The sequence below is a fragment of the Lagopus muta genome, chromosome 19 (assembly GCF_023343835.1).
Source record: "Lagopus muta isolate bLagMut1 chromosome 19, bLagMut1 primary, whole genome shotgun sequence".
Lineage (NCBI taxonomy): Eukaryota > Metazoa > Chordata > Aves > Galliformes > Phasianidae > Lagopus > Lagopus muta.
This window is the reverse complement of record NC_064451.1, coordinates 5,095,292-5,122,942: the sequence shown is the minus strand read 5'-3', so window position 1 is coordinate 5,122,942 and position 27,651 is coordinate 5,095,292. Positions and strand designations below refer to the sequence as shown.

Below are 27,651 nucleotides of genomic sequence, written 5' to 3'. Positions count from 1 at the left end.
CCGCTGCCTTTATACCTCCCTTTCCCTTGTGCACGTGTTTTCTCTCTCCTGCAGCTCAGCCAGTACCCTCATCTGCGTGAGGAGATGGAGAGGATCGTGACAACTCACATCCGTGAGAGGGAAGGCAGGACCAAAGATCAGGTGGGTGACCAGAAGTGGGGAAGAGGGAAGAGGACATGGGGTGGGGGACAGTGTGGGTTAGAGGCTCTGAGCCAAGGGGCAGCTGGCAGCAGAGGGCTGATGAGATGAACTATGCACAAGGCTCTGTCTGCTCCTGCTTTACTAGCAGTATCAGTCACTAATGTCTTGCTCTGTCTGTGCCTCTGTTTGGCAGGTTATGCTTCTAATAGACATCGAGCTGGCTTACATGAACACAAACCATGAGGATTTCATTGGGTTTGCCAAGTAAGCACTATTCCCCTGTTGTCTCTTCTCTTAGTGTGTTTCCTGTGGCTCTGTCCTGTAGCTGTTTCAGTAAATGGTTTGCAGAGGTCCTGGTGCAGATGCTGTGGTCCTGAAGAATGGCTTGACTCTCAGTATCGCTTCCCTTTTCAATGACTCCATATCCCAAGTCTCTGGGGAGGAGGATTAGGGATGCTTATGAAGTAGAAGGGGGAGTTAGGGCATTAAGCTTGTGTCAAGCTGTGGAGGGTTAGTGGCCCGAATGTGATTCAGGTGGGATTGAGAAGACGAGTAGACCAAGGCTGAGTGTGCAGGTGGAGATGGATTGGGTTATGAGGGCTTGGAAGCCTGCGGTGAGGGGCATGAACTCACTGTAACAGCTGTGTGGTGGGAGCAGACTGCAGGTGATCAAGAAGAGCATGAGGAGTTTTGAATGTCTCCACTGTTGTTTGCAGTGCTCAGCAGAGGAGCAGCCAGATGAGCAAGAAGAAGGCAGCTGGCAACCAGGTAGGCCAAGTTTCCATCTCCTTCACTGCTGCAAGAAGGACATGTTTGTTACCTGGGAATTACCAGGTGGACAATTGCTGGGCTGATGCAGCAGTGCTCTAAGTTGTGGCTTTTTGTTTTTATTTTATACTTGCCAAGCTCTGTTTACATCTGGAGGAGAATTTTTAGGCTCAGAACAGTTGTAAAGAGCCAGGTGTGTAGCAACAACAGAGGGAAAACATCTTAGAGGTAAATGGGAGCTTGATGATCAAGATCTAGTCTCATACAGTCTGAAGGGGTACAGTACCAAGTAAGCTCACTGCCTGCTGTCTGGTCTAGATTTTCTGATAGAAATCCCTATCAGTGTTGTATACCTCCCAGGGTTTTCAGCCCCTCCACTAGCTGTGCCAGCTCTTCTGCTGAGTCAGGGAGTACAGAATGCTTGGGGTCTTGTAGATGCATCCACATTTGAGCCAGTTAATAATAAGGTGAACTCCCTCTTCCAGTCCAATTACTGCTAGGTGTGCACCAAGACAGACTTGTGAATCCTAGTTATCTTTCCCACCAGTGGCCATTACTTTCTGCAGAGGTATTTCAAGAGGGTTCATGGTCTCTCTTATGGAAACCTTCAGTGGAAATACTTCAGCCCTGTGCACTGGGAGACAGAGGGTGATGTATAGCCATTGCTGCACTGGCTGTGTGAGAACCTGCTCACTGGGAGAAAGCACAAGGGAGGGGTGGAGTACACTTACTCTTCCAGGAGTTGCAGGAATTGCACATGCAACTAAAAAGGAGCTAATGACCCCTAGATTTGCTGGGGAAATGACAAGGCTGTCTAGACTAGGAGGTGCTGTAGGGATACCATCAAAGAGAGCGAAGCAAAAGCTTTCATTTTGTCATCTTTTAAAAAACCTTCACTCCTAATGTCCATTATCTTGGAACATGTTTAATCACCTTTTCCTGCACACATACATGCACTGTTTCAGTGCTGCTGGCATACAGGCTGTCAGGCTGGACCGGCCAGCATCTGCTTTGTGGGATCTCGGTGCTGCTGTACTGAGCCTGATGCTCTGCAGTGCACCTTGCTGGAGAGCTGACTGAACCAGAGCACAGAGGGCGAGCTCTGCACCAACCTGTGAAATCCTTGGGCTTTTCCTTTTGCCAGGCTTTGTTTTGGGATGGGGATTGCTTTTCTTTTTGCCTGGGATATGAGTTTTGGCATCAGGTTCCGATTTATTTTTATTTTTGAGCCTCACTTCTCCTGCTCCAGCTTTCCTAGTAATAATTTCTCCTCTCTTTGCTCCTCTCCTGCTCTCTGCTCTGCTGCTGTTGCTATGGTTCCCCTTTGCAGGATGAGATCCTGGTGAGTAGAAGGCCGCTCAGTAGGGTGTGCTAATGAACATCAATGTTGCATCTGGGAAGGTGAGAACAGTGTATAGGAAAATTAGTTCCTCTGCTGCTGAAGGGGAGAGGAGTGCAGCTGGCAGTAGGCCCACGTGAAGCAGAAACAAGGTATAAAGGTGCTGCGTGCTAAGGAAAATCCTGGAGCTGCTGGTACATCTGCAAGTGGGTGGAGATGAAAAGCAGCGATCCAGGGATCTGGGTTCTGTTTCACTGCCCCCTCCTGTCCGCTGAGAGAATAGGACTGTCTCCAGTTCTAACAGAGGCAGTGAGGTGAAGATCCGGTACTCTCACATCTAACTCTAAGAGATGCAGGCTGAAGGATTGTGCAGCTCTGGGGTAGGCTGCTCACACAGTGCAGCTTGCTGATACACAGTGCAGTTGCATGCTTTTTTTTCTTTGCTGGGTCACTTTCAACAAGCAACCCATTCACTGAGGTGCACCCGATGCACGTAGATGTATCTGGGTGTTAAGGGTCCAGCAAGACACAGAAGATAATGCCTTTAAGCTGATGCATACTTGCATTTGGTTATTGGTGTGTAAGGCTCTAAAACGGCAGATGGTGAATTGGAGTTCCATAGAGAGTAACAGCCTGGCTTCTCTATAGACTAACCTATAGGAACTTGTATTGCTCTGTTAATTACTCAAATACATGGGTATGCTGAAGTCCAGGGTACTAATTCCAGATGCACCATTTTGTTCTCACATACTTAATGTCTCCTTGTCACAAAACTCAGTTACATCAGAGTTGCTTGCCCATCTCTTTCTCTTGAACTGTTTCCCCCCCACCCCTGAGCTGGGTGAGGTGCTCCCCACCTGCAGTGTGCCAGAAGGTGTGCTGCTCACTTGGTTTTTCTCTGGGCATGCTTTTTTTTCTGGGTGTGTTGCTGTGACCTGATGCTTCTGTAGGCTGTGCCTGCTCTCAAGGCACTCTATGCAATTCTTCCTGTGTCTCTTTCCTCTTGACAGAATGTATAAGGCACAACCAGGTTCCTTCCTGCATCCTTTTTATTCCTAGCCCCTTTGAGGCAAAGGTTTTCACTGGCCAGTTGAGTGGGGGGCTCTTCTGGCAGCAGCAGAGAGCACGGTGTTCCTTGTCTTTCCATATGATTCTGTGTGTAGGGGTACCCTCTGCTCTTTCCTCTGTCACCTAAAGCTTTTAGGACCCTAGTTAATGCTTACTGCTTCCAACCTCACAGGTCATCCGGAAGGGCTGGCTCACCATCAACAACATTGGGATCATGAAGGGTGGCTCCAAGGAGTACTGGTTTGTCCTGACAGCAGAGAACCTCTCCTGGTATAAGGACGATGAGGTGAGTAGCTAGATCAGCTCTGCAACTTGAATAAGCTGTGGCTCTTCTGAGTATAGCAATGGGGGCTGTGGAGCTGAGGGCAGCTCAGATTCTGGCTCCTTCTGACTTTGAGTAAAGTGCACTTGGCCCCTCCAGGATTCCACTGCTGAACTTGTGAAACAAGACTGTGCCTTACGTTCCTGCAGAGTGTGCTAATTAATGCATTTTCCTGAAATTCTTTTGGTCAGAGCGCTGCTGATCAAAATATGGTGATGTGTGGAATGTCACTGAGATGGTCCTATGCTATCGATTTTCTTGAAGGTCTTGAATATTAAGAATTCTGGCTCTGTAGTATTGGTGTCTTTCTACTTCAGTAGGAAATAATTCTGTCAGCAGACAGGATTGTCCACGGTGAATATATAATTGTCAAGCATTTCTTCTTGTGCAAATCAAAGATAATTGTTGTCTTCTCCGATTATTATATTGGATAGAGGAAAACTAGCTGGACGGTTTGGTAAGGATGTGATCATAAGGTTAGCCCCACTCTGTGTGCTGGGGGATGAGAAGTGCCTGTTTGCTGCAGTTATGCATTGAGGTGATCAGGGCTCCTGATCCCAAAAACTGCTCTGTCCTTTGCTGTGGTTTTTTTTGTCACTTGGGTGTTTTGAGGCATGTGTTGATGTGCCTGGGAGCTGTAGTTGGGCTTGTGTTCTTATCTAGTTTATATCAGTGGGTTTGTTTCATTCTCAGCAGGTGAAAATGATGACAAATATAGCGATGAATCAGCCTCTAAATATCACCTTCTGCATGGAGACTGCAATAGCACTGCTGTGCATGAGCAGGCAGCGATTTCGTACTTGAAGAATCGGGCATTTAAATGTCTTTGCTAAATCAATGCATCTCTGCTTTAAGACCCCTGACTTTTGTGTTCAGAGTTGCTAGGGGAGGCTTCACTTTCCTCCAGGTTACATATGCTGATCGAGTGGTTATAAACATCAAGTAGTTTAATGAAAGCCAGCTGCTACATCTGCATTGTGGAGATGACCAGAACTCCTTGTTCTTCCCCTGGGGAGTGGGAGGGAGGACTGTAGCATAAACTGTTAATGGATTCCAGTTGCATGGGATGGGGGTTGGACTTTTCTCCCTCTTGGGGGTGTGCAGCTTTGGGGGTCAGTAGCAACTGGAGGTCTGCAGTGTTTCCCTCCCCCGTGGTGAGATGTAGGGCTGCCTAATTAAAGCAATTCCCTGCCAGCCTGGGTCCCTTATAAACACAGGAGAGCCAGTGCTGACGAGGTCTGAGCAGCTCCTGAGAAAGGAGCCTTTGTGCTCCGTGAGTGGGAGCAGAGGGGAAAGGGAAGCATGCTTTTGATTCGTCCCCAGATTCAGCTCCTTGATCTCCGGCTGAGGGAGAGATGTGAAGCAGCTTCCACCTGGCTCCATAGCTGAGCGCAACTACAAGTTGGTGCGTTTTGGGGGCTGCTCGGAGAGCCCCAGACATGGGAATTCCCACCCCAAACCTCAGTCCTGCAGGGCTGGCTGCAGTGCAGGGCCCTCTGTGTGCCCATCCCGGGTTTCTCCTTCCCCACTGATGGAGGACTCACGTCCTGTGCGGTTCCTAAAATATTGTCACATGCTTTTAGAGGCTGCACACAGCGATCTTCAGCTCTGGGAGGAGGGGGGAGGCTTTGCCCAGCCCTGTGCTCCCTGTTCCCTTGTGCTCTGGCTGCTGGCTGGAGGAAATGAGGAGGGAGCTGCCTCTGTCCTGCTGGTGGCAGAGTTGTGGGAGGTGGACTGGGAAGGCGAGGGGTGACATGGTGTGGTGGGGTCAGGGGAAAGGCCCAGCTAGCAGGGAGCTGGGGGGAGTGGGGACGTGGCCTCTCCCTGCCCTGTTTTGCAAGCCAGGACCAGTGTCTGAGGAATGGAGACATCTGGACCCCATTAGTGAAATACCAGTCTTTCCGCAAAGCTGGTTTGTTTTTCCTCTGCCTCTGAAGAAAGGAATTGAAACTTAAAATGTCTTAAAGGGCCCAGCGTTGCGTGTTAGTGGGGAGATGGCTGCTGATGCTCTGGAGGGGCCTTGAAGGAGTGTGCTGGGGAATGGGAGGGGAAGGAAAGAGGGGCCAGACGGGGGTGGAAAGTTGGCTCCCCACTCTGCCATACTGCCAAAGCATTGGTGTGTGTGTGTGTGTGTGCTCCCGAGCTGTTTTTCTTCCTGTCTCCTCTCAGACAGATGCTGGGCCCTATGCAGAGCTGCCCCACGGGCAGCTGGCCTCCCCCAGAGCTGGTGACCCCCTGTGGTACCTGCACCTCCCAGGGGCTGGGGGCTGCAGGCCAGTGTGGGAGGGAGAGGCAGGGAGGAGCCTGCTGTGGCTGCTGGCAATATAGAACATTTCCTTGCTCAGGGAAGCCACAGAGTCCCCAGTGCTGGAGCAGAGCAGTACCACAGCATGCTGTCCAGCTGCTCAGGAAGCGTTGTAGCAGACATGCTACAAGGACTTGATTCAAATAGTGCTGCCTGAATCCCCTGTGGAATCCTCAGTGCCCACTTCTCTGCCCATCTTTCCCTCTGGATGCAAAAGAGGGACAGCCAGAGCATGCGGTGCTGGGGGGCTGGCAGGCAGGATGCAGTGAGCCCTGTGTTGCTGTCAGTAAAGCTTGCTGCCTGCTGGAGGGATCCCTGCACTCCCTGCTCTGTCAGCGTCCACAGGAGTGTGTGTGCAGATGGAGAGATCTGCTGCTGCTCTGGCAATTTGTGTGAACGTGTGATACAGGTACCTTCTGTCCTCAGGTAAATCACCTACTGGACATGTGGGATTTGCATAATAGGTGACTACACGAGAAAAGCATGGCTTTACTTGCTGTGTGCAAGCATGTGTTGCAGGCACTGCAGCTGCCTTCTGATTCCTGTCTGCGTACAGGAGGTACGGGTGCAGAGTTCCTGGTGGTTTCAGGTTGGATATGTGAGGATGCTTCAGATTCTTTATACCTCGTGTTGATTCCTCTCACATTGCTTGTGCTTGGGCTCTCAATGCCTTTCTTTTGGTTGGAGTACAGAGGTACTCTCCTGTTCTGGGAATAACGTGACCTTGCTGACCGCCATTGGCTGCTTATCCTGTGTTTTTTGGTGTTTTGTACCCAATTCTACTTAACAAATACATAATTAATCAATAGTGAAGTTGTTCCCCTGCAGCACATGCATGCAGCCCCCGCCTGCCCCACCTCTGCCCCACCAGTCTGTGTCCTTGATGCCCAGGTTAGCTGGTAGGAATCTTTTCTTTGCTCTGATTCCCTCAAACTGGTGGTGAGGTGGTGCCTCTGGTCCAGCTGCATCCTGGTGTTTGCACCCATTTTGTTTAACAAGCAGGTCTGCTCGGAGGTTTTTCCTCTGCTGCTTTCACATCATTCTCAGCTGCTCTGTGAAACATCTTTACATCATCTGTGGAGCTCTTTGATTCACTTACTTTCTTCAAAAGAAGAGTTTTCCCCTGGATAAACTCTTTTCTCTTACTCAGTCCTCATTTATACTTTCACTCACCATTTCTCTTTTATTTTCCAGACAAACATCAAAGCAAACACAACTTCCAGAACATTCAAACCTCCAACTTTCAATCCTTTAGTTTTTTTTTGGTTTTTTTTTTTTAAACATCAGCATTCTTTAAGATGTGAATTCCCCTCTCTCCATTCACCTTTCTCTGCTCGATCCTGCCTTCTCAGGTAGCAAAGTGCAGTGCAGTTGTAGCTCCACCAGGCCCTCCTGTTTCTCTCTGCACTTTATGGCAAAGCTTAGCATGTGAAACAAGCCATCAGCACAGCCATCCCTGGGACAAGTACACAAAGCTGAAAGAAAGCATGGATGGCTGAGAAGGGAATGAAGGAGAGGTGGAGAGAGAGTAAGAAGAATGTGAGCAGGCTGGTAAGCAGGCAGGTAGAAGTGATCGAGCACGGCTTCAAAGGGTGCTGTTATCCTCCCAGGCTGAGGGATGGGTGAACTCTGCATGCAGCTGCCCCGCAGCCCACCCTCTCCATGCATGTCCCTCTGCCGTGCAGGTGTTGCCGTCCCCGTGCAGCACTGGCAGTGTGTGGTGTATCCCAGCACAGCCTAACCAATGTGCAGACTACTGTACAATCTCGTAGTCCTGAACAGGTAGTCTGAACACTGGGCAGACGGAGTGGAGCCTCTGTGATCTGCTCTCCGGCTATCAGCAGCTCATTAGTCCTTCCCCTCCCTGCCTTTGGGATGGGGTTTTGGGGGCACAGATGGGGTGAAGGAATGTCCAAGTCCAGATGGAAGAAACATCCTCCTTTTGGCAGCTGGGAAGAGATCTCGTTCCCTGTGTGCTTCCAGTTTGGAGCAAGCCTCCAAGCCCCTTCTTCCTGCGCTGGTGTCCAAAGGCTGGTACCTTGTTTCCACCTGGAGCGCTCTGCACCTTCCTGTAAAGAAGAGAAAAAATAGATCAATTACTGCAATTCTAAGGGGAAATGTGAAGTTTTGGCTGTCGCCCAGGTGTGCAGAACTTGTTGCTTCATTCAACCCCTCTTCTCCTTGATAGATCTGGCACAACAGCTGGTGGAGTTGGGTGGGGAGGATTCCCAGGCCCCAAGCACCCTCAGTTCCTCCTGCCCAGCTTGTCCTGTAGATCGGCCCTTTGCCTGGAGCGCGGAGTAGAGCTCAACCCAGATCGGCCTTTGCTTCCAAGTCCTCAAAAGGGTCCTTTGACCCACCTTGGCCAGTTGCCTGCGCAGCTCGCCTCCGGCTACTGCAGGAGCAATCCACATCCCGTCTTTTTTTCCCCCCACCATCTCTGGCATTGCAGAGCCTCCCTCCCTCCCTCTTCTGGTTTTTGCTCCCTCCCTTCTTGCTTCCCTTCTGTCCTTCTGCCTCAATTGACGTGGCAGTGGAGAGCTAACTAGACTCGAGGGAGGAGCTTGCTGGCTGCTGGGAAGGCCGGAGGTTGGCAGGAAGTGAGCCGGCTGGAGGGTAGGGTTGCGCGGGGGAAAGGAAGGTTCCCTACCTCGCATGGAAACTTGAGGAATGCCGTTGCTTTCTGCGGCGCTTGGCTCCCATGTAGTGATTCCAGATGTTCCCTAACCCATGCGGTTTGCTCCCTCTCTCCCCGGTGCCGCAGGCATAAAGAGGTCTTTGTTTTTGCCGCGTGTCTCCCTTCCAGTGTCGCCTTCTCTTCTGTGCGCGCTGGTGGACGCTTATGATTTGTGGCTAAAAATACGAATACCCACAGCTCCCACTTTGGCCCTAAGCATGTAGCCAAGCCTTTCCTTTTCCTGGAGGTGTGCGATGCTTTGCGCATGTGCAGTGCTGTTCCTCAACCAGCTCGACACCAGGGATGTTCCAGCTCTGCCTGGTGCTCAGGCACTGGGAGAAGTGCATGCTCACCCTTTGCGAAGGCCGATGGCACCGCTGTGACTCACTGAGGTCACGATGGGGCTTTGGGTGGTACGGCCCCTTTGGTCCTTAACCTGCTAACACGAGCAGTGATGGCTTCCTAGCAGTGCAGGCAGCCCTGCATTAAGCTGCATGTGAGTTCAGCTGCTATCTGACTGTTCTTGTGAGCAGGTGAGAAATGGGTGTGCAGCTGATTACCATTGCTGTGCTTACTAAGCCAGCAGTAATGATGGTGATTAATCACATGAGTCCAGGCCCAGCGTCTGCAGAGCTTTTGAACTAAATCAGCTTAAAATCTTAGGATGTGTTGTTTAAGTTAAACCAATGTAGCTTTCCTCTGTAAACAAGCCATTACAGCTGCTTTGCAGCTTGGAGTGGTGATCAGTGTCCAGTAACTTGTGTCAGTAAAAATTATGCTCTGAGGATCAAAGGGTGATGCAGGTGGGCTGTGCTCTCCAAAACTGATGGAGATGTGAGTGAAGGGTCACTGGGGCTTCCTGGAAGAGCTGCAGCTCGAGAATTCAGCTCTTCTAGCTGCCTTTTCCTTGTGAAAATGAGACGTGAGATGAGTGCTTGCGAGTGCTTCTCGCCTGGAGAACAAGTTCAGTTTGAAACACTCAACTTGCTTTCAGAGAATCCAGTCTGGTTTCCAGAGGCTTCTTCCTAACAGCTACATATTGTGTATGCGTCCATGAAGAAGGTTTACTCTCAATTCTGAGGTGTTTTTCCATTTGAGAATTACTGAGGAGATCCCAAAGCATTATAAATGATTTCACTGCAATCCCAGCCATCTCTGGGGCAGCTTTGCTTACTCCATCTTTTGTTTGCCCAATACGAAGCTTTGCCTTTTATGAAAGGGAGATTAAGAAGTTTAAGAAAGATGAATTGCCCCTCATTACACACGGCCACAAATCAAAACACAGCAGTGCTCCTTCCCCCATCCCCACAGACCCGCATCTCACTGCGAGAGGAGATGCTTGTCGTAACAGCTACAGGGAAACCTTTAATTACTTTATGTTCTCTGAACACAAACTGAGACCTAATAATTCTGCCAATTATTTTCTTAAACTGCGAGTGCCAATTTCTAACCTTAGGGGAGCCCACACAAGCATCTGCCAGCATTACTTCACATGTATTTAAGAGCAGGAGAACGTAACTCGCTGTTGGGACAGTGCAGCTGAATGGAGGAAGTGCTCTGAGTCAGGCTGGCTTGCTGCCCACTGAGTTCTCTGGATTTCTTGGAGGTTATAACCGCCGGGACAGCAACAGACATTCAGATAATGGTATAAACCATCTCTGCCTCTGGCTAAAGCTGAAGTGGAGTTGTGTGAGATTGTCAGGTTGCAACTGCAGCGTTTCTCTCCCAGCCTGCTGCTGCGGCTTGTGCCCACAACTGGGAATGGCTGATGTCCCCTGAACTCCCTCCTGGCAATGTGCACTTCTGTCTGTGTTGGTAGATGTGAAGTGCAGAGCTGCATCTGTATCTGCACCATGCTGGGGCTGAGGGGTAATCCTTTGCTGTGTTCTCTGCTTCTGCAAGTAGTTTGCTGTTATCTCCCTGCAGATAACTTGATTAGGCACAGCAGACAGATTAGGGGAAGTTTAACCCCAAGTCTGCAACGTTCCGTAGCCAACACAGCATCCAGGGTCCTTCTCGTATGGTCAGTCTGAGTGCTTCTGCCCCCTCTTTGGCCTCGTGACTCTACAGGTTCATTTGCAGACCACATGCACTTCTTACAGAACCAACATTATGCTGATGAGAGGGAGTTTGATCCTTTTTTTTTTTTTCTGCAGATGAGGGAAGATCTTACGAGCCTCCTGGGATCAGACTGGGGGCTTCCAACACTGTGATTCTCAAACTATCTTTCCCACTTCAATATACTCTGACTTTTTCTCTCCCTATCTCTAATTCTTGAAAGTTTAAGAGAAGCCCTTTTTCCCCTCTTGGCCAGGATGCTGTTCAGCCGTAGCACATACTGCTGGATTACTAACATATGGGCAGAGGGCTCAGCCAAAGTTTTGAGAGGCTCAGCCCTTGGCAGCTCGTTCCACACTTTCCTGTCTCTACATTCAGGAAATGAAGTCAGAGTGTTGATATAAAACAGGCTGGGCTGAAAACTGAGAAGCTGGAAGGGCTTAAGGGGGGAACTTACAGGAGGTGTGGGGAGATGGAGAGCAGCAGGGGCTCGTTACTGCGTGCAGCATATGTGGGTTGGGGGGTTGCTGCTTTGCAGCACTGACCTCAAGTTTGATTGTTGTGTTCTTTTTATCTTGGAGCCCGAGGGCTGTGATTTTCTGCTGGCAGGCAGTTACATGGGTCTTTCCTCTGGTGTGTGGAAAGAGCAGCATGCAGAGATAGTGCTGTCTTGATCACTTTGGCAGCATTTATACAAGAGCGCAGAAGGGGTGAAAGTAGAAACTCTGGCAGAGAGCGTGCATTTCCGTATCTGGGACATGGGATTCCCTTACAGTTTGACTTTCATCCCTGAAGAATGACCTTATTGCTGCTATGTTCCATGGAACATTGTGGTTCTGACACCACGGAATGATTTTTCTCAGGCAACTTTCACATTTTACTGCCTCCGAGGCACTGTGAGACAGAGGGATGGGCTGCCTTGCCTGCAGAGTTAGCAGTTGGTGTACCTCACTTCTGGGTCACTAGTTCAGCCTGACCCAGTGCAGCCGTAACTGAAAGCAGCAGAAAGCTGGAAGCTGTTTGTGGCTCACAGAGCCCAGAGTGGCTGCGTGGCTGAGAGCAGCGCCTGGCTGACACATCACAGAAATGCTGGCCTATCTAGGATCTAGCCTGGCAACATTCAGAATTCCAGGGGAACTTGCTTGGGAGAGCTTTCTTGCTTTAAAGATCACTATCTTTTTGGGGAGAGAACACAGAATATGGCAGCTTCCCAAGTTCTCTCTTCTGTTTTCTGGATGCCACTTCTAAGGATGTTGCTGTTGCATAAATCTAGCAGTTAGCAATTTGATCTCTGGGACTTTGCTAAGCTGTGTAACGCCTGGTGTCCTTAAACTTGAGCTGATTTAACTGTAACTTTGGAGGACGTTGGGCTGGTCTTGCTCTCCCGTGGGTGATTGAGCTCAACAACTCTGTCATCCTTATCTGCTGCTCTGCCCTGCCCCTCTCTATGGATATTTGGGATCTCTGCTCACTGACCATCTTGCTTTTTGCTCTCACTTTGCATAAAGGTTTGGTTTTTTCCTAATTAATGAAGATCTGCAGACAGAGGTGCTCACAAGAAAGCAATCATACTTGGATTCTTGCATACACAAGCATGTTCTTTCTGTCTGGTCTTGGGATAGCTGTGTTCTGCCTCTTGGAGACCAGTGTGATGGCTCCCTCTCTTGTTATTTTGGTGTATAATATCCAGCTGGAAAAGGTTCAAAATGGGGATTCACCCCAAATCCACACCTGCTAATTTGCTGTAGAACCAGATGTGAAACTAAGCAGGAATAATGATTTCTGACTTAGCTTTGATGCTTAGTTCAGGAGCTAAGATGGAGTTTCTTACAAGGACGATACCTGGGACCAAAGCTGTAGGGTCAGTTTGGTGCAGATACTCAGCTGCGCTTGGAAGGTCGCAGTGGTGTTCATGGGGCTCCTCCAAGCTGCCTGAGGGCGATCACTGGAACTCTAGGCTGTGACTTCTGACAGTCACCAAGCAGCAAAGGGCCTGTGCTGCTTGAGCATCCAGTTATTTAGTGCATGGGATTTTCACTGAGTGCAATTATTTGACTTCTTTTCAACCCAGGAAGCGTCCGAGTAGTTGTACAGTATCCTGTATTGTAACCAGACCTGCTCTTGATCTTTTGATGCATATTGTCCTTAAATATAACATTATTGGTTACTGTTAATCCTTTTAGAGCGTAGGACAGTGATAAAATGAAATGAAAACCAGCTTAAAGAGGTGAATTAAAGTCTGTGGAGCAGGAAGACCCGAGTGCTGTGCCACCTGGGTTGGCAGGACCTCCCAGTGCTCCTGGTGCCACGAGGGCTGCTTTGCCGACAGCCTCCTCCTTCCCAACTGAGCAGAGCCTTTACTGGAGCAGTGAGTGACTTGTTACTGATCTGCTTTTCAGGAGAAGGAGAAGAAGTACATGTTGCCAGTGGACAACCTGAAACTACGAGATGTTGAGAAGGGGTTCATGTCCAGCAAGCACATCTTTGCTCTCTTCAATACTGAACAGAGGTATGTTCACATCTCAATACACCAAACTGTTGAAGCTAGGGCCAAGATTTATACAATCTTAGCAAAGAGGATTAGAGATGAGTGCTTTTAGAGGTGTGCGTCCACCTCAGATAACTAAGGGTAGTTGTTGGGAGGGATGGGGAACTCTTAAAGAGAAGTTGAAGTACAAATTTATTATCAAACATGATTGTTCTTAGTGCATGAATAGGGACATTGATAGCAGAAAGAGGGACCCAGGTTGACTGAAGAAGTCCAACAGTAAGCAGGATTGAGAAGGTAATCTTTCAGTCCCTGTTGACATTCTGTTAGGTTTTATAGCTTTTAGGGTAGAGCTGGAGGCTCGAAGATGGGGACTCAGACTTGCTCAGAAAAGATTTTCCTTCTCCCTCTGCGAAGGCATCACGAGGGTGTCAGCAGGGAACTATGCGTATCTGCCTTAAAACGATGAGAAGATCCCCTGGTCATTTGATACATTTGTCAAATATGTGCAGCTGCCTGTTTTGCAATGGGTACGAGTGAAATGTTTGTCTGCTCAGGAATGTTTACAAGGACTACCGACAGCTGGAGCTGGCCTGTGAGACCCAGGAGGAGGTGGATAGCTGGAAGGCTTCCTTCCTTCGTGCAGGCGTCTACCCAGAACGTGTTGGGGTAAGTTACAGCCGTGCCAGGAGAAAATCTAAGGTTTTTTGCTCTTCTGGTGCTTCCTTTAAGGAAGCCTGGCATCCTCAAAGGGAGGTAAAGCAAGCAAAGGCTGCCTTGACAAACCCTCTCAGCTCTGATGTTCTATGGGCAATAAATGCCCAGTATAAGGGTCTTTGCCTGACTACTAAGTGGTACGTGTCTGTTGAGCCCAGGCACCGTTGCTTCTCAGTGTTGTTCACTGCACAGCATTGTAAGGAGCTCCCAGCTGTTCTGTTGTTGTTATCCCGTTCCTTTCCCCTCCCAGTGAGGCAGTTTTCCCTGTTCCTCTTCCCTTAAGCTCATCCTGCAGCGCTGTTGTCAGCATTCTGCTCTGCTTTAGAAGTGTTTTAGAGAGCTGTGCTATAAGTTCCTGTTCCAAGTTTTTCCTGTTTCTGTGTGAGAGGAAGCTGCTATAAATAGTTTTTCCATTAAAAAAGCGATAATTGCTTATCTGTTTGTATCTGCTGCTCCTAATAGACTTCTTGCATTCATCTTTCCTGTCACCCTTGAAGACAGACTGCATTTCTGCCAAAATGTGTTTCCTGACAATCTGATGTGGTATGAATATGAAGATTAGGGCCTTAGCAGTGACACAAATTGGCTCTGAACCAGGCTGGGGCTATTAGGCACATTCATAAAGGCCATGTGCCACCTATTGGTGTGCAAATGGAGCGCCGTGACAAAGAAACACTGGTCCCTAGTTTGACTGTTTCAAAACCCAATGTAGGAGGTCACAAACTGCTCTAGGAGGTAAGTGTTAATTGCCCTTTATCACTAGTAACACAATTTCCTTTGCAGAGCATCCCGTTCTGGTTTCCAATTTAGCTAAGCAATTACATCGTTCCTCTTCCAGAGTAACTTAGGTATTAGCACGTTGTTAGTGGGATTGGTTTTCTGTCTGCTCAGTGCTGTTTTACCATCTTCTCCAAATTCTAAGACCAGCTAAAAATCTTTTTTCATTTTTGTCCCTTTTTTGTTTTAATTTTTCTCACATGTGCTCAAACTGACCTGCCAGGACAAGGACAAAGTAAGTCTGATCCTCCCTGTGTTGCCTTCTGGGGCCCCACTGTATATAGTTCTTTTTTTCCTTCTGTCACTGTTTTCCAGGAGGCATTTGGTTCTCCCCTCTTTGTACCTTCTGTTGATGCTGCTGTTTGTTTCTGTTCTTGATCCGAATTTTCCTGTTTTTTTTTTTCTCCTTTTTATTTATCTTTTTTTTTTTTTTTTTTAATATGATTTCTGGATCTTGTTGGAAATCTGTTTTTGTTCTTTTGACACTCATTTTTTTTTTCTGAGTTGTCCTGCTTGACTTCCACTTCCTATAGCTTACAGTTCTCACTAAGGCCTTCCATTACTTCATTATATAAGATCTTCCTTGGAAAAGCTCAGATGGACAAAAGAATTTGCTCTTTCTGGTATGTTTCGTTCCCCAAAGCAAAAGTAGATAAGCAATTTTCTGCAGTACTGCAAATTTGTCACTGGGATGGTTTAAAGAAAAGTTTTTCCTTAAAATCAGGTTTTCCTTGTAATAAGCATTGAGAAAGGCAGCAAAGGCTTTCATGGTCCGTTGCTTAGAAATTGATCTCCAGTGGTTGAGCCCTGGCAATTGCTTGCTGTCAGACAAGCGTGCTCCTGGCTTTCCCTTAAGGAAATCCAAACAGTGCATTTCAGACAGAGGAGACAAGAATCTTCTGCTTTGTGCAGAAGAAAAGATGGCAGCAGCTGTGAGCAGGATGTTCAGTTTATGTTCTGGAAGGTTTTCTAGGTTATTCTGCGTGCTTGCAATCATCTCACCTCCCTGTATCAGTTTCCTCAGTTGTGTAATGATAAGGATGCAGTGTGCAGGAGAGCCTTAATTTATGGTGAGTGATTCTCAGGTCTGAAATGTATCTGGGTGTGCAAAGTAGAGCTCAAATGAAGAACCTCCCATGAGGCTGTAAATGCTAGAAGTCAAAAGTACAGCTTTGGGCATTCACTGGAGTCGTGGCCTGTGGACATTGGCTAGGAGTTGTTGCCTTCCATCTTTCATGGGGCTAATTCCTACTAAAAGAGCATCTTTGCTGTTAAAGTTTTTCAGCTCTAGAGAGCGGTTTGCAAACTGAGCTGTGCATTGACAGTCACAACTCAAAAAAACAGGCTTAAGTTTCCTTGCATGCTCTTCCTGCATGTTCTGCCCCTTTTTTTTTTTTTATTGAGCTGCTATGGAAGAACTAATTCTGTACCATGTTTGAAGAACTGTTCTGTTTCTGCCTTTCTCTGCAGGCCAGTGAAGCGGAGGAGAATGGATCGGACAGTTTCATGCACTCCATGGATCCTCAGCTGGAGAGACAAGTGGAAACGATCAGGAACCTGGTGGATTCCTACATGGCAATTGTCAACAAAACCATCAGAGACCTCATGCCGAAGACAATCATGCACCTCATGATAAACAATGTACTTATCACCCCGACTGGTAGAGATGGAGAGCTGTAGGGATGGGGAAAAATGGGGAGAGGGCAGAAACCTGAAGGCAGCTTGGAAGGAGCTTTGGGGTGGGGGTGCAATGGAATATCCTAGGAGATGCTGGCAACCGATTCCCTCTGTTCTGTTCCTCGGCAGACAAAGGACTTCATTCATTCGGAGCTGCTGGCAAACCTGTACTCCTGCGGCGACCAGAACACTCTGATGGAGGAATCAGCAGAGCAGGCCCAGCGGCGTGACGAAATGCTGCGCATGTACCATGCCCTGAAAGAGGCCCTCAACATCATCGGGGACATCAACACCAGCACTATCAGCACCCCAATGCCCCCACCGGTGGACGACTCTTGGCTGCAGGTGCAGAGCGTACCGTCTGGACGCAGGTACCAGAGGCTCAGGGGGAGAGCCCCGCAGACCTGCCCGATGCCTCTCAGGGCTAGCTGGGGCCTCCCACTGAGACACAGGGGCTTCTCTTCCCCTCTTCTGCCTGTGGATGCAGAGCTGTGGGTGTTTGTGCGGGGAGGCTTCTGTGCCTTGGAAGCTGTAGGGCTGCTGCATCTTTACAGAAGATGTGGAAGCAGACTCTTAAAGGCGTTTCTTGGGTTAGATGGGGCCTGAAGTAGCTTTGAAGGTAACATTAAACCTGACGCAGCTCTCAAAAGCCAAGAGCTGTGCTCGAAGTGATATGGAACTAAAGAAGGAACGCTAGAGGCAGCGTACGGTGATAGTGGAGGGGAGGAATCCCAGGCCTGTTGTTGCAGTTGAATGTCTCTGTTTGTTTCTCAGGTCTCCCACGTCCAGCCCCACGCCGCAAAGGAGGGCTCCCGCTGTGCCCCCCGCCAGGCCTGGCTCTCGAGGCCCGGCTCCTGGGCCACCTCCTGCTGGTGGGTCAGCGCTGGGTGGTGCCCCCCCCGTGCCCTCCAGGCCGGGTGCCTCTCCTGATCCCTTTGGGCCCCCGCCTCAGGTTCCTTCTCGACCTAATCGTGCTCCTCCTGGTGTGCCCAGGTAAGTCCTGAAGTGCGGATCCAGGCAGGTGGGGTATGTCCAGAATTTGGGTAGCAGTTGCGGCAGTACCTGTTCTGCCTGGACCATACAAGTCAGCTGGAATGCTTGGTTTGGGTTCAGTCTTGGGCTGTCTGAATTTGATCTGTAGGCAGGAGCCTACGGCCACTCGGGTGTCATACAGATGATGCAGTGCTAAGGCAGCTCTTGGGAACAAAAGGGCAGCCTCCTCTCCGAACCAGACTCCATGCACAGATTGGGGGTAGAGGACCTGGTACCTGAGAGCTTTAATAAAACAATCAATTCTTCTGCTTGCAAGTAATAGGCGGTCACCAGAAAATCACAGGGCTGGAGTGAAAATCACAGCATACCTTCCAAGGCAGTTCCCCTCTGTATAGAATTCCCCGAAGTCTGCAGCTGCCCTTCTCCTGGCAGAGTTTTTTTTTTTAAAGTGAAGTTAGAGAGGATCTTCATCTAGGATATTTAGATGCTTTTTTATTAGGTGAATATTGTGATAGCACTGGCAGGGAAGCATTTTTTTGTAGTCATTTTTGTTGTTTCTGCAGTCAACGTGAATGTTTTTTCCAGCCTGAAGGGCTCAGGTGACACAGCTTTGCTTTCCTGTTAGGAACTGTAACTCCTGTCCTGTTCAGTCACTTCATACACCCTTCCATGTAGTAATAAGGGGTTATCCCCTGGGAGGCTACACGCTTGGTCCTGAAGAGGACCAGGGAAGCAATTTAGAACCAAGAATGTGTGTGGTTGGTACTTGATCTCCCTGTGAGGAAGAGAAAGCAATTGCAGCATAAAGAATGAATACAACCATAACCCCCACCCAGCGACACCTGTGGGAACATTTCCCTTGGGTGGTGGTGCCCCAGCTCTTACCTGGCACTGCCTGTTTGGACAGGGGTATTCTCAGGCTGCATGCAGCCCAGAAGCAGATGAATCCAAAGAGATAAATCTGTTCCTGACTTGGGTGTGTGCAAATAGTTTTACTTTCTTGGTGCCTCTGCCCCAGTTTTCAGCACATGTCCTCCATAACCTGCCCGCTCGTGCCTCAGTACTGCTCCAGGGACTGCAGTCCTGCAGGTGGCACCTGTGGATGTCAGCTTGCTTTTGCTGTGTATTTTTGGCTCTTGCTTCTTTGTGAACCTGCTTCTCCATATACTTCTGTTTTGTGGATTTGTTTTTAGTATACTTACCTTTTGTTCTGTCTCCATCTTTCTACTTTCACAGTTTCATTTCTTCACTCATGAAAAATATTCTATATACCTGGTCATGATAGGATCCCCCAAATGGCTGGAATGAATTGGCCTTCTCTTTTTTGGTTGTTTTTTTCTTTTTTAAATGAAATCTGTCATAGCTTACCTTAATGGCTTTTCTGCCTTGTGTGAAATAGAAGGGTTTAGGGGAACATGGGGAACTGCACAGGAGCAGCAGAAGAAAGTGTTTCATGCTTAGCAACCCCTTGGTGTAGGAGGGCTGGAATGCATGCTACAGACTGCCCTGATCTGGAGTTGAGAAAGTTAGTTCCTGAAGTTGTGAAGTGAAGAAGTTCTCATGCTCATTCTCTGATCCCCCCTCTCTGATTCTTCCAGTCGTTCATAGACTCCTCCGGATCCTGATACCAGCTTGTCATTTGAGTTCACTGATGAATGGAGAATTTCCAATGACAAGGGACTCTTTCTCTTCTTCTCCTGTATATAGAATAAGAATGTTCCCTGCTAGCACTTGGACTCGGGTCCTTCTGCCATGGGTGAACGAATGCCATCTCCACTGTTGCTTTTTTAATACCCATCTTTTTCCTTGCTAACTGGGCTCCACTACTTTGTGTGCGTGTGAAAAGAGCTCGTGTAGGTGGCATGAGTGGGCTCTGGGAGATGGAGGTGCGTGGTGGTGGCTGGTTGTGTGCTATGTGCATGTGATACCCACGTGAAGTTCAGCTGTGTGCTTGTGCCACTGTTGGTGGGCATATCTGATGTTGTGGAGGATGAACTTAAAGACAAATGTTGCTGTACTTTTCTCTACGTGTGTTTGCACAGACACGTGCTTTCACATACAAACACCACGTGGTCTGTTTTCTTTCACAGGAAGGTTATCCTGCATGTAATTAAGTACAATTAAGGCTGATTTTCTACCATGCCTCTGTACATAGCATTTATTCAGGATTTATGCAGAAGTCTGTGATACCAAACACCTTGGGAGCTGCAGATGATGCCAGGCCCTGTCTCTGTGCAGTGAAGGGCTGCATTTGGGCTGGATGCCCACTGGGGCTGTTTAGGAGGAAGTAGTTTAGTTTGTCTGGAATAGGAAGCTGTAAAGGCACTCTTCCAGGTATTTAGTCTCTCCAGTTTAAAACAGTTTGACAAAAACTGTAGGTGAAAGTTTAGGCAAATTCAAGGAATTCAATAAGAAAGTTTAAATGAGAATAATTTAACTACTGGAAAAACGTGTGGAAAGCAGTGATTGGTTCTCTGCTTTTTGGTAAGCCTGAGGAAAAACGATGCAAGCAACCAGCATCGCTGTAAGCATAACTTGTGTGTTTTCAGACTTGAGTTGTTCAGGAGGTCAAAGTAATGATCTCATGATTAGTGACCTTTTAAATGTCTTTGTCTTCTGGGCAGTGCTCAGTGCACCATGGCACCTCCTGCTCTTCTGAGCTCTCTGGTCATCTCTGACACTTAATATATGGTCAGGAGATGGTCAGAAGATACGAAGCCTCAGTGGGTGCCAGGTCACCTCACCTGTGCCCAGGCAGCTGGTGCTGAGACCTGACTTGAGCAGGTGTGAGTGTGCTCAGGGTCTCAGTCTGGATGTGCCAGCAGACCTGTGTATCCAGCTGGGTGGGAGGACGAGCAGCAGCTGGTGGTGTGTGGGTAGATAAAGTGTGCACGGCAGGGTTTTGGGTGCGTGTGAAGGTGAGGCTGTGAGTGGATGTGAAGTCCTGCATGGCCGAGTGCAGCCCTCCCCAGCAGTGCACACTTGTGTGGTGTTCTGGGAGGGGGGGCATGCGAATGTGGCTCTGTGCAAGCGCATGTCTGTCTGTTCCACCTTCCTGACAGTCTGTTTGGCCTCTGCCTTGAACTGTCTGAACTGCCATGTTGATTTCATGTTGTCTTTCAGAATCACTATCAGTGACCCCTGAGGACTGGCAGCCACGGTACGTTTTGCACTCTCTCTGCGATGCATGAGTCGCTGTGTCCCCATCCTCCATCACTTTGCTCTGCAGCTTACCTCTGCTGCCTCGTCCTTGTGTTAGTCAGAGTCCCTTGTCCAGTGAATCACGTCTGCCAGGATCTCATAAAGGGAGGAGTCTAGAACAGAAAAGCTGGCTGATCAGAGATGGAGCTGGAGCCGCAGGAGCTAGGAAAGCCCCAGTACCTGACTTGTGGTTACTGGAGGATCCTTTCTCTGCCTTGAGGTAGAGGAGATGGGATGGGGGAGTGAGCTCTGGCAACACGGTCTAAACGGTGTCTCTTTCATTTGGCTTCTATCCACACTGAGTGGGAGATGAACTGAATGAATTCTGTTTTGATCCTGTTTGTCAGCTCTGTTAGGATAGAGGTACAGACCTGGGGAGCTGTCAGTTCAGACTCCTCTGCTTACATTTTAATGTCTCACTGGAGAAGTGCTCCCTTCCTCTGTATGCTTGTGAAAGACAGGAGGTGTTTGCTGTACATATATTTGGGTGTAGGATAACTCTGACACTGAATGTTCCCTGTTATCCTTCTGTCCTGTGATCACAATTAGAAGCAGACTCCCTTTGCTCATTCTCCACTTGACCCTCTACCTCTTTTTACTCTTCTGCCTCTGTTCAGTCTGCCTTCCCTCCTGTGCCCTTGCAAGAGAGAGGATTTTTGTGATCTGTATTCTCCCTGAAGCTCTGCTTGGGTTCCTGCTTGCTTCCCTCTCCTATCTCTCCCTGCATTTTGCAGCATTGTACTTCCTCAGTAATGTAGGAGGCTCTTGGGCCAGGCTCATGTCCGTTGTGCTGCCCTACATTCAAGGGCCAGTTCTTCCCTGTCCCCTCAGTGGTGCAATGATGGAGTTTGAAGAGGGAGATCTAGCAAATTCTCTCAATTTTTTCTGCTTACAAAGCACTAGCCCTACCTAGCAAAGAGGGAGAGGGGCAGAACAGGGCAGATGTGACTGTTTGGGGCTCCTTCCCCCTTCCTCTGTGTTTAGAAGTGAAAGGTCTGACTCCGAGAGGAGTGGAGCAGCAGCAGCTCCTGCAGTTTTCCTTGATGCTGGCTGGGGGAGCAAGTGCCAAAGACCTGTCTTAATAGGAATGGCACAAGTTGCAGTCCCTGTGTGAGGTGAGGAGAGCTCCCAGCTAGCTTCCTTCTGCAGTAAATGGTGTCAGTGCTGCACGTAACCAGCTGAAGCAGAGAGGTGCTGCCTTGCATCACTCCAGTGCAGTGATTGTTCAGTGGCTGATGTGTTCTTTAAGGGTGTCATCTGTCAGTCCTCCCCCACTGCTGACGTACTGCAGAGGTGCTGGAGCAGTCAGCAGCTTCTTCCAATGCTCTGCCTGCTGCAGGCATCCTGGCAGCTTGAGAAATGTGCATTGTGGTAAATGCAGAGAGGCTTTCTGGTGTCTGCACCCCTCTCTGGGACTCGCTGTCATGGGGCGTTCCATTTTTAATCTGAAACAAAGAGCACCAAGGAAATAAAAGTAGAAAAGCACCCTAAACCTTCTGATAACAGTCCTTGGCAGCCCAAGTGAGCCAATGCCGTGTTTCACCACCTCTGTTAGGTTATCATCAACAGGACTCCCATGAACTTGCTGGTTCCTGGAGATGATGAGGGATGTGACGAGTGGAGCTGGGGCTGCTGCCAGGCTCTGCCTTCCTGCATACTGGAGGCTGCTATGAGCTTCCCAGCCAGCAAAGCTTTGCTCCCCATTCTGACAGAAGAGATTGGCTTTTCAGTTGTACGAGGGCTTGACTAGCAATGAAGAGACAGTCTGGAAGAGCATTGCAGGGGTAGATGGTTATGGAGAGAGAACTTTTTTATCCTAAGAAGTCATTCTCAACCTCTGTAACCTTACAGGGCAGATAGAATCATAGAAGGTGGTGTGTCTACCTGAGTAATGCTGATGCTCCTTTCAGCCCTGTTTATTATGGTAGGGTCTGGTGGCTTCCCTTGCCAGCTTCAAGGATCCTTTTTTGAGTGAACCCACAGAGGTCAGGACAACCAGACCAAACTCCTTGTGTGAAAAATGCCCTGCAAGCATTTCAAAAAGTGCCTCTGAGATGCAGGGCAGCACAGCAGCATCTTGCCAAAACCTGAGCCCAGTTCTGTGAAGTGTCAAATTCAACAGTCTGCCATTCCCATGAGAGTGTGAGCCACCAGGTGGTGTAGATGTGGCCATACCAACTGTGAGCACCTCTGGAGGTGGTGTACGAATCCTGTGTGCCATGAAGGCCATGGTCACAGATTTCCCAGCTGTAACTCGCTGCAAGTTTTGCTTCTAAGAGATGAGTATTTCAGCACCCACCTGAGATTCCCATAGTTTCCAGATTTGCTCTACATGAAAAGTAACTCAGGTGCCACGCTGATGATGTGGTCTTGCTGTCCCCACTGACGTTCTCAATCAGGGAAATATTTCCAAATGTTTTACTGTCTGAAGGTTTGTTTTCTGTTTTTTTCCGAGGTATCATTGCCCTAGGCAAGGTACAAGAGGTTTTAGTTGTTTAGAGATCTGGGCTGAATCCATATCGAGCAATAAACTGCTGAGGTTTAATAAGCAGGGCCATAGCATTGCTCTGATTCATTCTCTGAGGTGAGGCAGTGTGCCCCAGTTCATAGGACAGTGGCTCTTCTGGTACCAGTGTGATTACAGGTTTGCTATCAGTGCAAAGCTCTTCCCCATTACGTCAGCATAGCACTGCAGATCTCCTCTGCCTTTCTCCCACCCTCCTCCTGAGCATCATCATTTCCAGCACTCAATTGATTCCCTGTAATCTAAATTAAAGCTTGTCAGCGTGGAAGTGTTCAGGCATTAATTTAGTGACACCTGGTTCTGTTTGATCAGTGCAGATGCTTCCTCTTTATTTACCCCTATCCTGTTTGGTTTGCACTCTGCATTCCAGGCAGCTTGGATTGTAAAACCACTCTGGGTTGGTATTGAGCAATTTAATTATCATCGTTACATCATTGCCACGCTGACAGTGCAGGGAGCACTGAAGTAGAGGGTGACAGCAGAGGGGTTGCCTTGTACTTTGTGCTGCTCCCCGCTGTCCCCCCAAAGTCCCTTACACGGTGGAGATCACTGAACATGAACTTGTCCTCTCTGTGATTAAATTGCTGCCCTTAGACCTAACTAAAGTAGCAGCGATTAGCTGAAACAATAGCAGTGGCTAAAGCCTTCATGCAGTCAGCAGCAGTTGCATTTGAGAGCAGCTCAGTGCCCTGTATGCCAGGAGGGACTCAGGCTCTCCTAGCCCCAGGGGATGGTGCTCCTCCCAGCCAGCCCTGCAGCAGTGCATCTCGGGCCCATCCATGCTGTGTGATGTCATGTGCTTGGTACAGAAGCTCTCTGTTGGCCATGCTTCTCAACTCTCATTCCAGAGGCAGCACCCCCCGCTGGCACTGAGTCTGCATTTGATGAACAAATACAGCAAAGCTGTACATCCAGCAGATTGCCTGGTGGTGATCCATGCTGTGCAGAAAGCCCAGGGTTGGGCCCCGAGCAAACTGACAACACCTCCTGATAGAGCTGTGCTCTTGTGGTGCTTTGTGCCTCGGTTTTCTTTCTCTTGCTGGCTCAGGCGAGGTGGAGAAGCATGCGTGATTGTGACTGCGATTGCTGTGCTAACCACAGTGTGTGTTCTCTTGTTTTTTGTTTTCTGCTTTTTCACAGCAGAAGGGGCCCTGCCTCACCTACTCGACCTACCATAATCCGACCGGCTGAACCGTCCCTCTTAGATTTATAACTCGAGGCTGCAGACAGCTGGCGACGAGCGCCGTGCTGGCGGCTTCCCATCCCACCTCCCTTCCACAGCCACAGTCACTCCTCATCCATCCCACACCTGCTTCCCTCTATCCCTTCCCAGTGTGTGGTACAGCACTAGCCTAGCGATCGAGCTCTTCGTCTCCACCCGTGCGTCCTGTATTGCTTTGTGAGCGTAGTGTAGCCTTCATTTGGTGGCACGGATCCCAGAAACACGGGCTCCTGGGAGAGATCAGCCACAGGGACATCCCTCAGTCCGCACGTTGGCTGTCTGTCCTGTTCTCATCTGCCTGTCTGGCCTGGATCAGTGTCCTGCCTGCATCACCTAGCTGTAGCACCACCTAGGACTGAGCTGTAGTGAATTCCTTGTAGTTAAGAAGATACAAGCGTGACTTAGAAGCAAAAACGCTGTCAAAATGTGACGCTCTTAGGAACAGATTAAATGTCCTGTGTGTATTAGTTCGACTTCCAAGGTGCAAAAACTCATGTTGGGAACAGTGCAATCTACCTTATATCAAAGCGAGGCAGGGAGGTGAGGAGGGGGAGCTTGATGGGGAGCACTCAGACCTGGTGCTCAGCTCCCATCAGAGCTGGGGGTGCTGCGGTGCGGCCGTGCTCCTGTCAGGCTGTGCTCCATCGCATTGGGCTCAGCCCCAACCCAGCGGGGAGAGGGAATGGCTGCTGCTGCTCCCCCTGCAAACGGACACCCCAATGTTTTCAGGGAGTTTTGCTGCGTGATGTTCTATTGAAGCTATTTCTGCTTTGAATAAGCACATCTTTGTGTTTTTTTGGGTACTGTGGTGACTTCTTCCGTAGCCTTTTCTTGCATGTGGATGGTACGTGTTTGGGGAACTTGTAACTGTTGCTTATCACAACTCATCCCCCTGAGGCTTGATTTCTACTCTTCATGTTATGTGTATTAAAAATATGACAAAAAAAAAGACTTCAGCATTAAAAATATACCACCCTGTGCATCTGGGCTGTTGTGTCTCCACCAGCAGTGAGCCACCCGTGTCGCAGCTGATTTGCATTCAGGTTATCTTTTTGCAGCGTCTTCGGTTTCTGTCGTGGCTCCTCTATTGTTCCGAGGCCGATTCCTTTCTGTATTTTAACCATTGTTTTACTGCTTCTCCCCCTCTCCCTTCCTTTCCCCTTTTCCTGTTTCGTTTCCAGCCGGCCGGGTAAGGCCAGCCCCTCCCGCCCGGAGAGCCCCAAGCCACCATTTGACATGTAGTGCTGCTCCCTGCGAGACTCTTTGCCTGCTCTTAGCTGTTCTGTCCGGGAGTGTTCGGACTCAGCTCTCACCCCTGGTTTGTTCTGTTTGTATTTGTGACACACACCTATCGGCTGTGACTGTAGTAAAGCTGTTTTTGATTCCCAGCTGCTTCGAGGAGTTGAAATTGTAGTAATGAGAAACATATCTTTACTGTTATAAATATCTATAAATATATATATATAAAGATGGAAAATCTATATATGTCCAGGTGTTTAAAGCCGTTTTGTGCTTCCATGTGGATATTAGGAAACGCTTCAGTAGGGAAAGAATATCGCTATACATATATATATATATATCCATCCTGAGAAGTGAGCCAAATCCCAGTGTTGAATTTTTGAGCCGACTGTTCAGTTCTCTGCTGTGTGCAGTTGGGTTCCTGTGTTACCCCAGAGCTGTGTCTCGGTGCTGGTGGTAGCTGTGCTGCAGTCTGTGATCTACTGTCACTCTCGTTACTTGGATGAAATAAACTATTGTTTCTGTATAATGAAGGACTCTCCAACTAGAATAAAACCATCTCTCTTTCTCTTGCTCTTTCTCTGGGTGATTTCCAACCTGTTTGATTATAACTGAGTCTTTTCGTCCCTTAGAGCTTAGAAAGCTCTGCATGCATGACCAGAATGGAGGTACAGATGTGCAGCAGCAGCCAGGCGTTGGTGGCAGCTCGGCGGGCGCAGAGGTGAAAGCCCTTCTCTGCTGTAAAGGGAGGTGCAGTGAGGTGCGTCGGTGACGACACAGAAGGTGGGAGTCCTGCACACCACACACTTGGTTCTTACAGTGGTGTTTTTTGCATAGGCCTGGCTGTGGGACGCAGCAGGTGGGCAAAGAGCTGTGGTTTCCCTGGCAGGAGCTGTGCTTTGGGCCTGGCTGTGAATGCAGCCCACTGCCGGTGCTGCTGCCCATCTCAGCCCTGCCTGCTGCTGCCACGGTGCGGGGGGGAGCTCCCTGGTGAGATTTGGGTAAGCTCTGTGTCTCCCTAGAGCTAATAAGTGTGGTGGCTGCTGGGGGGAGGTGGGGGAGCAGCCCACATCTCCAGCACTCCGTTCCTCTGCGCTGCAGCTGTTTCTGTCCTTGCCCTACTCTGTCCTATTGCTTCCTTCCCCATCCCTGCTATGACACACAGGCTTGTTCTTAAAGAACGCTGTATTTCAGCTGAAACTGCAGTTCAGGTAAACAGAGTTACACTGTGCAACAGAAAGGTGTTATCTGCTGGTTGTGTACAGTGGGAACCTCCTGGGCCAGGCAGGAGGGCCTCCCCAACCACCTGCAGCCCATAAACGCTTCCTGCCTCCAGCTGCTCACTGTCCATGCAGTGCTTCTGGCCTCCAGCATTTGGAGGCAGAGGCAGTTTGGGTACCGTAACTTAAAGCTGCAGTGTCAGCTGAGCAATAGTTGTCACTTGTGTGTCTGCATGGAGGTCACTCTGAGTAAAAGCAGGGTCAGGGAAACACATCTCAAGTGAAAAGGATAAAAAGGAATCAGAGCTCATGGGTGAAGCTAAAAGCCTGGAGCCAAATCTCAGGCCTGGCAGAGCTCTGGCTACAAGGAAACATTCATGAAAGCAAAGGGGAAAAGGCAGCAGAACTAAGGCAGCAGTTTGTAGAGCTGTGCCTGTTTGTTGTTTGTTTTGAATAGGGAAGAATTTGTTTTTTGCCAGATTTCAAGGAGATCTGAACAGAACACATCTAGCCAGTACCCATCTGAATGAGTTTATTCAGGAAGCATATTTGTAACAGCGCTAAGTCACCTCTGCACCAGCCTGCAGAGCTGCTTCAATGGTCTCCTTCAGAGTAGAACACCCAATAAATATTTATTCCATTTATAATAATCTGTTTAAGTCACGCCCCTGCCTTTTTAGTTATGATACAGATTATGAGCAGCTCCAGCCTGCAGGCCAGCCTTCCCTCCAGCAATATACAGCATTTTACACAGATACAGTATGTACACAGCTCACGTTGTGCCATTCACAGACAGCACTGGAGACATTCAGATGAAGAGTTCAAAAAGAAACCAATTTCCACATTCCTCTGGTGGGTTCACAGGAAAGCACAAATTGTTCCATACACACTTTTCTTTTCATGGGGGGCGGGGGG

General features: G+C 48.9%; 1 protein-coding gene across 23 annotated transcripts in view; it reads left to right on the top strand.

Moving 5' to 3' along the window:
• Positions 1-26,094, top strand: part of DNM1 (dynamin 1) — a 59,722-nt gene extending 33,628 nt beyond the window's left edge. For 2 of the 23 annotated variants that reach the window (XM_048965712.1, XM_048965711.1), the window contains exons 11-23: positions 55-141; positions 335-405; positions 858-909; positions 2,240-2,251; positions 3,489-3,602; positions 13,078-13,187; positions 13,724-13,835; positions 14,884-14,895; positions 16,131-16,301; positions 16,467-16,708; positions 17,112-17,330; positions 20,454-20,490; positions 24,199-26,094. In XM_048965712.1, coding sequence (XP_048821669.1) covers positions 55-141; positions 335-405; positions 858-909; positions 2,240-2,251; positions 3,489-3,602; positions 13,078-13,187; positions 13,724-13,835; positions 14,884-14,895; positions 16,131-16,301; positions 16,467-16,708; positions 17,112-17,330; positions 20,454-20,475 — 1,224 coding nt within the window. In that variant the 3' untranslated portion in view covers positions 20,476-20,490; positions 24,199-26,094. Of the gene's footprint in view, positions 1-54; positions 142-334; positions 406-857; positions 910-2,239; positions 2,252-3,488; positions 3,603-13,077; positions 13,188-13,723; positions 13,836-14,883; positions 14,896-16,130; positions 16,302-16,466; positions 16,709-17,111; positions 17,331-18,928; positions 20,491-24,195 lie in introns of all 23 variants that reach the window. The other 21 variants (XM_048965707.1, XM_048965706.1, XM_048965702.1 and 18 more) reach the window with 18 other exon arrangements.
• Positions 26,095-27,651: the final 1,557 nt, after the last annotated feature.